Genomic DNA, 12,049 nt, shown 5'->3' on the forward strand with positions numbered 1-12,049 from the left:
CTGGGGGCATTCCTTGTTTTCAAAAGCGTATCTTAATCAATTTGCAGCTGCAACTTCTGATAAATTGCTTAAGGCACTAGGATGAATGTAACAGACGATGAGTTGAATCTCTAAACGCCCATACAATTAACATATCAAAGAAAAAATCTTGATCAACTCAAAATCCTACACCAAGTAGCTAGGCACAACATTGTTGTCTGGATACCATAAAAAAATTTAATCACAAAAAGTCAGGGTTCATGTGCACTTTTGGTTCGATTTTTATCAGTCAGAACTTTACGGGCTGCTACTTACAAGGTAGAATTGCAATCAAACATGGGGCTGACTACTGCAATCAAACATGGGCTGTGCCGAGTTCTTCGCGTGCCCCTTCCTTGCACAAACTGCTAGAAGCAGTTTTCCGCTTGTTCTAGTAAAAATGAAAAGAAAATATTTAATGAGCATGTTAACCTGTTAGATACTTATCCAAAAGGCAAAATTCAATAGCAGACGATTAACTAGACATGTTATAAATTTCGGATTCTGTGTATCAAAGGATGTCATGGTATTGACGGTAAGATGAGCAGCATCACAAGCAAAGGGGAAACTTAACCACAATTCCATTAACACCCTATATTAACCAAGAAATATCCTGAAAAATAGACCTGCAGGTGCATTAAAATCCAGAAATCAATTGCGTAATGCCTCCAAAAAGATTAATGCATAGTACAATAGATGATAAATATGAAACTAAATGAGGCCATTATGCCATAGAAATCTAACAAAAATCTTTCGGATTTCATTTAATTCTGGCAGTATACAGGAGAAAATTAGCAAGATGTCATACAAGGCTTTAAATCCAAGCTTGTTTGTAAGATATCTAAGCAGTGCCAAAAAAGTTCCAATAGTTGTGTGGTCCACAACAGAGCGCTTGACAGCATGAGCTAACAGCAACTGCCAGCACACCATGGTACAATATACTAAATCCATGTTTGCATTGATAGATATGTCAACCCAAAAATGAAGCACATTGCTTGAGTAATGTCCCAGAAGAAAATTTCACAGCGATTGGCAAAAATTGATGAGATTTGGGTGGTAAAGTAAAGGGAATTCCTAGTAAGCAAGATGAGCTTGAGAGTCTTAGACGTGTGGCAAATAGACAAGAATTTAATGGAAAAACTTGAAGAGGAATTAGATGCAATGTAAGATCACTTGGTGGCAGCTATGGCAAAGGCAGTTAAGACCTTGAATCTGTTTCTTATGCTGAATCAAATAGGATTCAAGTTTCTTGCAGATGGAGCCATTTAATCATGTTTTATACAATGAAGAGACTCTGAAAGCAACAGAAATTAACCATCTGGGAACAAATCTTTCAGAAACGATGGGCAGATAGGGGGAAGGTTGCCTAAGATCAAGTTTTCCCCATTTCGATGGAAAGGGACAATGAGAATGGGCAAGAAAGGCTAACAAATACTTTGAGATCCATTGAATTCCACCAGAGCAGAAGACTGTTATTGCTAGGATATACTTGAAGAAAAGAGCGCAGATGTTTGGTCCTGCAGCAGGAGATAAAATGAGCAGAATTCTCTACACAGATTTGCATGTGACTGGGGGAGGAGGCCCAAAAATAATGGGGATTACCAAGATAGGTTTGAAATTCTGGAAGCTTTAGTCATGCCTTCCCTATCCCCATGCGAGAACCCTACTATGTTCCTCTGTTTATGAGTTGTTTAAAAGAAGAGATCAAAAGTATGGTTAAACCGGTTATACCAATATACCATGGAAGATTATTTGCTGCAAGAGAAAACTACGAATGCCATTAACAAACTGAATAGATCACTGAACTCAGGTTCCTCCCATGAGACTCTCACACTTCTCTAATAAATGGCCATCAACCAATTCTAAGAATACTGTGCTGAAAAAAGCCTGAATCCGGTTCCAAACTGCAGTCACAATTCACAGGATGTTATAAACCCAAACAGAACAAGAGCAAAAACACGACCAAAATTCCCAATAACTTCAGAAGAACTACACCTACAGATTTCCAGGAGAAAAGAGAGAAGGGACTCTGTTTCACATGCGATGAACCCTTCAGTTTGGGCATGTGCGTAAGAATGCCAAGCTGAACCCCATATACTCAGAAAGAGGGGAGGATCCTGTGAGTGCAGAAGCAAAAGGGAGAAGAGGGAAGTGAGTGATGGATTCTATAACTGAGTGAAGGGGATGACAAAGATACTCTAATAGGAACTTTGAGTTCATGCTCTAGCTGGGGGTTCTAAGCACAAGACAATTAAAGTTAAAAAGGGAAGCAATTGTGTATCTTAAAAAAAAATGGGAGTACTTATAGCTTTATGGATGGTGGTACAGTCAGGGAAACCAAATGGAAGGAAGGGAGTACCAACCCACTGCCTGCCCCAATTGCAAAAAAGGAAGTCAGTCTCTACTGGAGTATGCAGCCCTGTGATTTGGAAAATGTGTGATTATGAGGTTCAGCATGAGGTCAGAACCTTGAAATTGGGGGGAAGTGATATGGTGCTAGGAGTGGAGTGCTTGGCTAAGTACAGTTCTCAATATAGATAGACTTCAAGCAGTTGAGAATAAAATTGGAGGAGGCATGAAGAAGGGGCGTCCTCATGTGAGAAAGAACTAACAGAAATTTGAAAGGTAATTAAGATTGTTAAATCAGAATTTTAAGCAGGACGCGGCGGTTTTGGGTGGGGTGCATTCGTTGGACTCGAGCTACATCAATGATTCTTTCAGCTTTTTGGATAATCTTTGTGTAATTTTGGGGAACTCTTCCAAAGAGATTTCTTCCTTTCTATGGCCCCCTACCTGTTTTTCCATTCCCTCTGTTCTCAATTGTAGAATTGAATCAATAAATATCATTGGGCTCACAATCTGATTTCTCAGTTTAATTTGACATTTTGTCTGAATTAATTCTGGGTTTGAGCTGCCTCTCAACATCTAAACCAAGTGAGAATGCAAAAAAGTCCTTTAGTCCACAATCTACGGCCCTAACAGTTGAGCCAAAAGCAACTAAAGCGCACAAAATGGTACAACATACTAAAGCCACATTTGGATTGATAGATATGTTAGTCTAAGGATGTGACACTTGATGGCACTTATGGCAAAGGCAATTAAGAAATCTGCCTATTGTACTGATAGCTTATGGCGAATAAAACAGATAGATGTTTCACCTCACAGACATGAAACCAAATCCCTGATTGTACTGATAAATAGTATGCCAGAAAGAAAATCACCCAATGCTTAAGGTAAATGTGAAAAGGAAAAGGACAAATAGAGCAATTCAGTACAGGCAGAATCCACGAACACACAAGCACCAGACAGGAAGCTAGAGAGGAGGAAAAGTTAAATTACCACGACTGATATAAACTGCACTTTCATCTCCTCAAGCTTCTTCCAAAGAGAAGGCTCGATTTTTCTGCTTTTCGCTTCTTCCCTTGATACACTTTCCATTACCAACTGATTGTTGTCTCCCATGTTGAAGACGAAGGCTATGTTGTTCATAACTTCAGGAAGTGCTAGCACCTTCGCTTTCCTGTCATCTTCACCCTCAAGGGAAACCCTCATTTCCGAATACTTTCGCATCAACTTCAGTGTACGCCTCCATTCCTTCACAAATTTCGACGCACAGCAGCAGGCATGCTCACCTGGCCCAATTCTTTCCCCTTTCTCAATGGGATAGTCCACCCAGCTCTCTTTTTCCTTGCAATACTCCCTTCTCCCCTTCTTAAGGATGATATGCTCACGAGTATTGTTGATAACAAGAATAATATTCGAAAACCAGAATGCGATCCCACTGTTGATGGATTTAGTGAGGCAGAGGTGGACCATTGTTGAGGCGTAGTGTTTGATTAGCTTTTGTACCTGTATTAGGTTTGTCTTTGAGTATCTCTTCAAGACAATCTTCTTTATTCTCTTTAATGGAAAACGACCAATTGAGTCCTTTGACTTTTTGGCTGGAGCCAATTTCATCCCTCAGCTTTTATTTTGGCTAATTTAATCCTCAAATTTTAATTTTATATCTAATTTGTTCCCGGCCTGTTAAAACAGTTCTAGCATACCGCCTCTCCAACCGCGCCCCGCTGCCTACAAATTTCCCCCGCCTCGCTTCCCCTGCGGGCGTCCTCGCAAGACTAATAAAATTTTGTTATATAATTTTATTATAGTTAAAATTTATCAAATAATTAAGTACTAAAATATCAACACATCATCAAATTATTATTCATTATAATTTCACAATCGAAACTTATAAAAACAATCAAACAAAAGTTATTTGAATACAATCCAACATGATGAAATAAATACAACTAAAGTAGTCAAGTTATCACTTTTAGCACAAATACAATCACTAATTCATTATTGTACTTGTGCTTTTTTTTGAGAAAAAAAAATGTTATTGTATTAAGTGTAATTAGGGATTTAGTATAAATATATTAGTAAATTTAGTATAACCGATCAATAATTTGTATTAGTACACATATATAATTATTAGTATAATTGATAATATCAATTATATTACATATACTATTATACATTATATAATACATATAACTAATATATCATTATCATAAGTTTGTAACTAATTAAATTATATATTTTATATATAATTATATACATATAAATATTTATTTATTTTTTCCCCATTATAGAGTCTAATATTACAGCTATTGTTGGGAAGATTACACATGTATATTTAAACATTATCATAAATATACATTCGATAATTAACTCTTGAAACAAATTAATATGAACTAATCTCGACCACAGTAAAAGCATTGCAAGAGTACCCCATTTCTCGAGCCTTTACTGTATATTTATATAACCGAACATTGCAAGAGTATATTTATACCACACAAATAACCGTTTATATTAATCCACACAAACAAACGGTTATCACACAAATATACAGTATATTTATACCACACATATTGATGAAGAACTTTATGATATATGTACACATGTATATATATATACACATGTATATATAAATATACATGTATATATATAAAGGAGAGGGAGGATGGCTACACAGCCAGATGCATAACCCACAACCCAAACACGCAATGGTGCATGTGGATGCTCTTGCCTCGATAAAGTCATTACAACAATAGCTGCAATTATTTGGAACATATGTAATTTTTGATAAGTGTACATTTGGTAAGCGTTTTTGGAGTTAAAACGCTTACCAAATGTACCATGAATGTTCCTTAGGCTTTTCCTACACCAATTAACCATGTATTAATATGGGGCCATGTAATTTTTGATAATTACACTTAATACTATACTAGACATCTTGAACTGCATTTTGCAGTTCAGTTGCTTATAATGTTAATTATATATTTGTTCGTAGTGTTTACTTTGAGGTTTCAATATTGGTTTTCTGGGATTCTAGATGAAGCAAAGTATGCTTGTTATTTGCTGTAGGTTCACCCTTTTAGCTGGTGTAGCAGTAGGACGGGCCTGAAAATTTCTATTCTAGCAGTGCTAGGATAACACTCGTTTGTTGGGAGAAATCACCAATCTCCCTTATATAGGCCAATTGTATGCTCATTGTGTCAAAGAGCTAAGAGAATTTAGTGCTCTGTTCATGTGCTTTATCTTCTGTTTATGTTTTTCATATGTTCCATCATGTTTATGTTTTTCATATGTTCCATCATGTGCTCAACTGATAATATTACACCTTAATGAAACCATGGGCATTCATCTTATTTGTAGCCATCACTATATGATGTCACTTATATTTCTGGGCTTTGAATAGTACCTTATGATTCATTTTTGATAAAACCAACAAGTGTCCGTCTTTGATAGACTGATAGTCCTCTATATTATCAGGCCTTTCACCCCAAACCTCCTCATGCTTTTTCCTTTTGAAGATTGTAAATGCAGTCTCTTTGTTGAGATTTATTCCATTCTGTACGTCATTCCATTGAGCAGGTATATCTGGGAGACAAGTTGGTGGAATCCAAGCCCATTAACTATCATGACTACCACATAATATTCATTACTGATGTTCAAATCAACTTTGATTCCAGCATACTGCTATTCTGGTACAAGTCCATGTTATCTATCAGTTTATTGTATCCTGGGCTGGTTGCGAGGGGCAGGATTCATTACAAATGTTCAAATCAACAGCATACTGGTATACTGGCACAAGCCCATGATATCTATCAGTTTATTGTATCTTGGGCTGGTGGCCAGGGGGAGGGCCACTAAGGCTCTTCCGCACTGACCGGTCAGGGGTCCGAGCCCCTGGCCTATCAGTTTGGGGTTGGGAAGAGAATAAGGAAGAGAGGTAAGGGCATTAAAAAAAAATGAATGGAGGAATGTTGAAAATGTATGAAGGCCAAGTGAGATTTAGTTGATTTTAAGCATTGTTTTTGTTATACTTGCTGCATGAATGCTTGAAATAGAAATACAGACTATATTCTTTGTTTTAGCTTTGTGTTCTCCTATTTGTGTACAACATGTAAGTGATTTAGCTAGGCCTGTTTACCCTTTTTTTTTTGAAGTTAAAAGCCAGTAAATTTCCAAAATATTCATTCTTCAGTAACAGCAGAAAGGAACCAATGATGGCGTGAATAGTGCGCTGCATCTAAATTGCAGAATCAGGGGAGGTCATGCCAGGGCGTCTTCCTTTTGCTGAAAGAGCAGAACAAGTACCTGCTGATTTTGTTGAACTGTGTCCAACTGATTAGCACAGAACATGTGTATATAGAATTCTTTCTAGCTACAAAACCGATTCTAACCACCCCTTCCTAAATATTTCACTTTTATGTAAGAATTTTTCTTCCTCATTCCCTCAATCAATCTAACCGATTCTAACCACCCTTTCCTAAATATTTCACATGCAAAATCTGGGCAAACTCGCGTAATGGATGAGGCCTAATTCAACCTGTAGAATAACAGTGGAGGAGATTTGTGGTGGTTTTCATCGTTTGGTTGTCTTCTTGTCGAGTCATATCATTTGCACATTCGAGTTGCTGAGTTGTTCCCTTCCAAATTAATTTAGGGTGGATACAACCCCAACCGATACCTTCCTCTTGCTTTCCAAATCTCCAATCTCTTTTCTCATCCTTTCAACCTTTTTTTCTTATTCATTTCTTTCCTTATATATCTTCCAAAGCTTCAAAACCTAGGAACCCTTTGTTTTTGTGTTGCTTGATAGCTGGCTTGGGTAGTTCACCAAAGTTTCTCCTTTTCAGTTAGATGTGCTTTGGTTGAAGTTCTTCTGATTTATTGTATGCCAGTGGTATGCATTTGTTCTTCTCACTTTCACTTGATAGTGTTTAATATTTGCTCTTTCACGAGTAATCTTGCAACCGCCCATTAGTCAATTTTGCAACAAATCCTCTCCGGGCCTCTAAGTTAGCTGTTTCATTCTTCTATCTACAACGAATGAGACTTGGATTTTTCTCTCTATTAGTGTCATGGTTTCTCCGATTTGTAGCCTTCCTCTCATTAAGAGGATTTACACTTCTGTGGTGTTTAATTATAGGTTGCGCCTTAGGTGCGATAATCAAATATAATCGCCCGTATCTTCACATCTCTTCTAAAAGCAAAGGAATTAATTCATGCCTGGTTCAGAATATGATATATCTATATTCAATCAAATCGTGCCTAATTGTTGAGATGCAAAAATCTAATTGTCTCCCTCAGGGGCCATGGAAATTGGCCTGTAGGTGCATGAGTAAAGCAGATGTATATGGCATTCTTTCGTCCTCTAATATGCGAAACTATATTAGCAGTATTGGCTTGTTGAGGTTGAAAACGTAATGTCAGGCACCGACCCTACAACAAAGGTTTAGGAAATGGTCATCAATCCCTTCATTATCTTTCCCTTTTCATTCTAATAGAAAAAGAGGAACTAAAATTAATATTAGGTTTTATCTTTGAGTCATGCCAGATTGTGATAAACTAAATGCTGATGGTGCAGAATTTACGTGGTGAACAAGCGGCTTGTCGCAACTGTAATCTTTATACGGCGGCAAATGATGTGGAACGGTGACAAACTCGACTGCAACTTTGAACAATGCCAACTTCAACTCTTCACTTTGCTGATCCTCTCTCTTAACAATCCCAAAATCACAAACCTCTGCTGTCAATTTTGCACTATTACTGTTAGGAAATTGGTTTAATCTTTTTTAGGTAGGTTTCTTATTTTATGTGAAAGTAATTAGTTTTTTAATTGGTTTTAGTTACTTGAAATAGTAGCCAAGGAATTTTCTATTTGTATAAGTTTAGGAATTAGAAATTATTTCCTATCCTGTATAAAATTAGAAATTAGTAGTTATTTCCTGTTATTATTTGGATGTTGGCCAAGTAATATAATTTATAAATAGGTAGGGGTTGGTATAATACAAAGTAGCACAGAAGAATGACGTGTAGCCTTATACATGTGTTGAGAGAGGGTTCTTGAGAGACAAGAAATGGTATACAAGGGTTGGACTTGAGTTTAAACTGTATTTTTTATAGGGTTTTCCTCTCATAATAAAGATTGAATTTTTCTGTGTGAACATAGGCTCAATGATGACGCTGAATCACGTTAAATCTTATGTGTCGTTTATCTTTCATGCTTGTGATTTGATTGTCATTAAATTATTGTATACTTGATATTTCAATAGTTGTGTATTATGTGTTTGAATCCCAACAAACTAGTATCAGAGCGAGGTTTGTGATTAGATCCTGATTGACTATTGAAATCAAGTAGATTAGTAGTTGTTACCAATTGAATAATTTAGTAGATGATATCCTTGTTTCAAGAGTTTGGCAAGTATGATTGAAGTGAAAGATGAGAAGTCGGAAAGTATGGAGATACTTGACGGTGTGAATCTAGACAGATGATTCAATGGTCAAGGAAAAGGTAGAGGCCAATGTTGATTTTAGACATGAATCAACGGAGACTTTTCACAACTCTAATAGTTGATACTTCATCCCGAATGATTGTTAGATTCATATTATGTTCTTTAGATGGTGTTATATATGTTCTAAAGAAATAAAGGAATATAATTCCCAAATGCCAAAAGACTCTAATAGTTACGAGTTTTACGTTGCAGGTGGAGTCTTGGAAACCACGCATGACCAAACAATCCTAAGGATGAGAAGAGGTATAGTGATCTAACCATTTGGTTGGCTCAATAGTTGAAAATAGAGCTAACTGAAGGTGATCCTGAATTGCAAGTGGTGTTGAGAAAAAATCCTGCGAAGGGAGATAGTGAATTGAGACACCTTTTCGCGAGTCAACGGGAGGTTAGATTTGGGGTAACTACACATGTTTATTTTCTGATTGAATCAATTAAATGTCAGGCCTGTATTGACTCAGATGTGTAGTTCAATACTATATTATTTGATAGTTAAAAGCAAATGATTACTAAAAAAATATCTACCAAGGTGGAGATTTGTTAGAAAATTAGTTAAATTTCTTTTAGGCAAGTTTCTTGTTTTGTATGGAAGTAACTAGTATCCTAATTGGCTTTAATTACTTGAAGTAGTAGCTAACAAATATTTTATTTGTATAAGTTTAGAAATTAGAAATTATTCCTACTCTATATGTGATTAGGAATTAGTAATTATTTCCAGTTATTATTTAAATGTTGGCCAAGTAATGTAACTTATAAATAGGTGGGGGTTGGTAGATCACAAGGTGGCATACAGATCTAGATCTAATGAGTATCAAGATGGTCAAAATGTATCTTTAAAGTTTATTTGACGCAAATCACATTAATTGTGATGCCCAAAAATGATTCTTAGAAGAGGTCACGAATATACAAAAGATGAGACTAAAAAAAAACAGAAAAATTATAATATATGAGTATACGTGACCTAAAAGAAAGGAATGCAATACGATGGATACAGGAAACTAAGATTCGTGACTCAATTTTCCTTTTTATAGAGGAGATACGAGCGTGCTAAAGCTAAGTAACTATACTCGTTCATTTCCCATATTAAAAGGGGACTCTTTTAATCTAATCAAGCAAATGACCTAATCTATTTCTAATTTCTTAAATGGAATGCAAGTTTAAATGTCATGTTTCGTGCACATAGGGATAAGCGATATAATTTATAGGAGAAAATCAAGCAAGAAGAGAAAAAGGATCCAAAAATAAAAAATATGCAAACATATGATTCTAGCACAAAAATGGGTTAAAGGGTCTAGCATTGGATTAGCCCATGTCTATAAGTTCTCACTAGCGTTAGACTAGTGAGAAATCGGGAAGAAGGGCCACAATTAACATTGGACTAGTGTGGTGATGTCATGCATTTATTATAACTAAATAAATCATATAAAACATAATTAAAGTAAATAAACACGTAAACACATAAAGTACATGGCACGTAAGCATAATATCTAGATGTAAAAATCTTAAAGAAAGCAAGTAAACACGTAAGCACACAAACATGCAAGCAAATAAACGCGCGCAAAAAACCTAACTATTACATTTGGGGCTCTAACTACAATCTAAGGGGGGAAATTTAAAAATAATAACCTAACTATTACATTTATCTAATTAATTACATTTTTGACAAAATTAAAAGCTATCTATTATATAGCCTAACTAAATACATGTTTTGAATACCTATCTATTACAATTTGACATTTAAATGCCTCCCAAATAATCATCAAAAATTAAATATATGAAACTAAAAATAAATAAAACAATTAAATAAAGAAAAACATTCATAAACATGTAATTAGACATAAAAACACATAGGAGCACATAAAAGGGTTTAAAATAATAAAAAGAAGATACGTCCCTTGAAGTAGTAATTAAATGGGGTTGGATTTGTTCTATTTATACTCCAAAATCAACAAAACATTCTTGCACCAATTTAATTAACAAATAAAAGGAATAACATGTAAATATAGTGCAAAATCATTTATCATTGCAGAAAAATGAAAACAATCATGAAATCTATCAATTAAAGCATTTAAATGAAGTATAATTAACAATTAAAGAAGATAAACAACTTCTATTTTAGAAATTAAAGCTACTAGGGACCTAATAGTAAAAATTATAAAAATTTTGGGTCCAAATATAATTATTAAAAATTGAGAGGCCAAAATTAAAGAAAAATAAAGTTTAGGGAACAAATTGCAATTAGATTAGGACCTAATTGAAAGAAAATTAAAGATTTTAGAGCCATAAGATAATTATAGGAAAGTATAGAGACTATTCTGTAAATTTCGTTAGCAGATTTTCCTATCAAAAGGCCATTGGGCCATTTTTATTTCTTCTTTGGGCCAAAGCCTCCCAAGCCCGGCCCAATGTCCAAGGAAATATTCATAGGCTAGCCCATAATTTTAACCAAACAAACCCAACTAAAAAAGCATGGGTTTTAACCTCTCAAACCCATGCCAAAACCCAAAAAATAAACTAAAGCCCACTTCTAAAACCCAACCAAAATAAGCCAGACTTTTCTACCAAAACCCAACCAAACCAAACCTTAACCCACTTATTTTACCAAAACCCAACAAGATAATGAATCCACTAAAACAAATTAAGGTTTAATTATACTCTCAAATCACAGAAATAATCTGCCCAAAACCTACTTGAAATATAAAAAAGAGGATTAAAACTTAAAAGGGGCAAAATTGATTCATATCTTCCAGATTTTGGGCTATAATGGAATTAAGCAAAAGTTAGGGTCAAAAATGCAATTTTTCAAGACCTGCATGCAATCTGATTTGAAGAAAGCTTCTGCAACTTTTCTTCTTTTTCTCCTTTTGCTTGCAACTGATTCAACACAATCAAACATAACTTCTGAATGGTGCATCAAGGTGAAACTATTATAACTTCTTGCATGCGAGGGGCAAAACTTAGACAAAACATATTACAATGCTCTTGATCATCCAAATACAGAAAGATTTCCATGCATCAGATTCGAAGGATTGTTGCATTTTCTTAGCTCAGTACATGGATGTAATCATGGTTCGTCATCGCGGGTCACGGTCTTAATTGTTTCACATCCGTCGCGGCATATCGGTTGAATATTGGGTGATACGCACATTATAGCACATGAAAGTTTCCAAAATTTTTGAAAAAATTAC

The 12,049-nt window shown here is 35.3% G+C and overlaps 1 protein-coding gene across 2 annotated transcripts; it reads right to left on the reverse strand.

Moving 5' to 3' along the window:
• Nucleotides 1-13: 13 nt before the first annotated feature.
• Nucleotides 14-3,896, reverse strand: LOC113770845. Of its 2 annotated transcripts, none has more exons than XM_027315454.1 (2): nucleotides 3,358-3,895; nucleotides 14-409 (listed from the first exon to the last, which is right to left on the reverse strand). In XM_027315454.1, exons 1-2 carry the CDS (start codon nucleotides 3,832-3,834, stop codon nucleotides 335-337), a joined length of 552 nt encoding a protein of 183 aa, XP_027171255.1. In that variant the 5' UTR covers nucleotides 3,835-3,895; the 3' UTR covers nucleotides 14-334. The 2 variants fall into 2 exon arrangements, with proteins under 2 accessions (XP_027171255.1, XP_027171254.1); XM_027315453.1 differs by lacking the exon at nucleotides 14-409 and adding an exon at nucleotides 744-2,135 and having other exon boundaries at nucleotides 3,358-3,896.
• Between the last annotated feature and the right edge of the window lie 8,153 nt (nucleotides 3,897-12,049).

Source organism: Coffea eugenioides, chromosome 5, assembly GCF_003713205.1.
Source record: "Coffea eugenioides isolate CCC68of chromosome 5, Ceug_1.0, whole genome shotgun sequence".
NCBI lineage: Eukaryota > Viridiplantae > Streptophyta > Magnoliopsida > Gentianales > Rubiaceae > Coffea > Coffea eugenioides.

Coding starts and splice junctions, on each gene's coding strand:
- LOC113770845 (XM_027315453.1), bottom strand. CDS start 3,834: ATGGTCCACCTCTGCCTCACTAAATCCATCAACAGTGGGATCGCATTC. Junction 2,136..3,357: donor TGCAGTTTATATCAGTCGTG/GTAATTTAACTT, acceptor CTGCACTCACAG/GATCCTCCCCTCTTTCTGAG.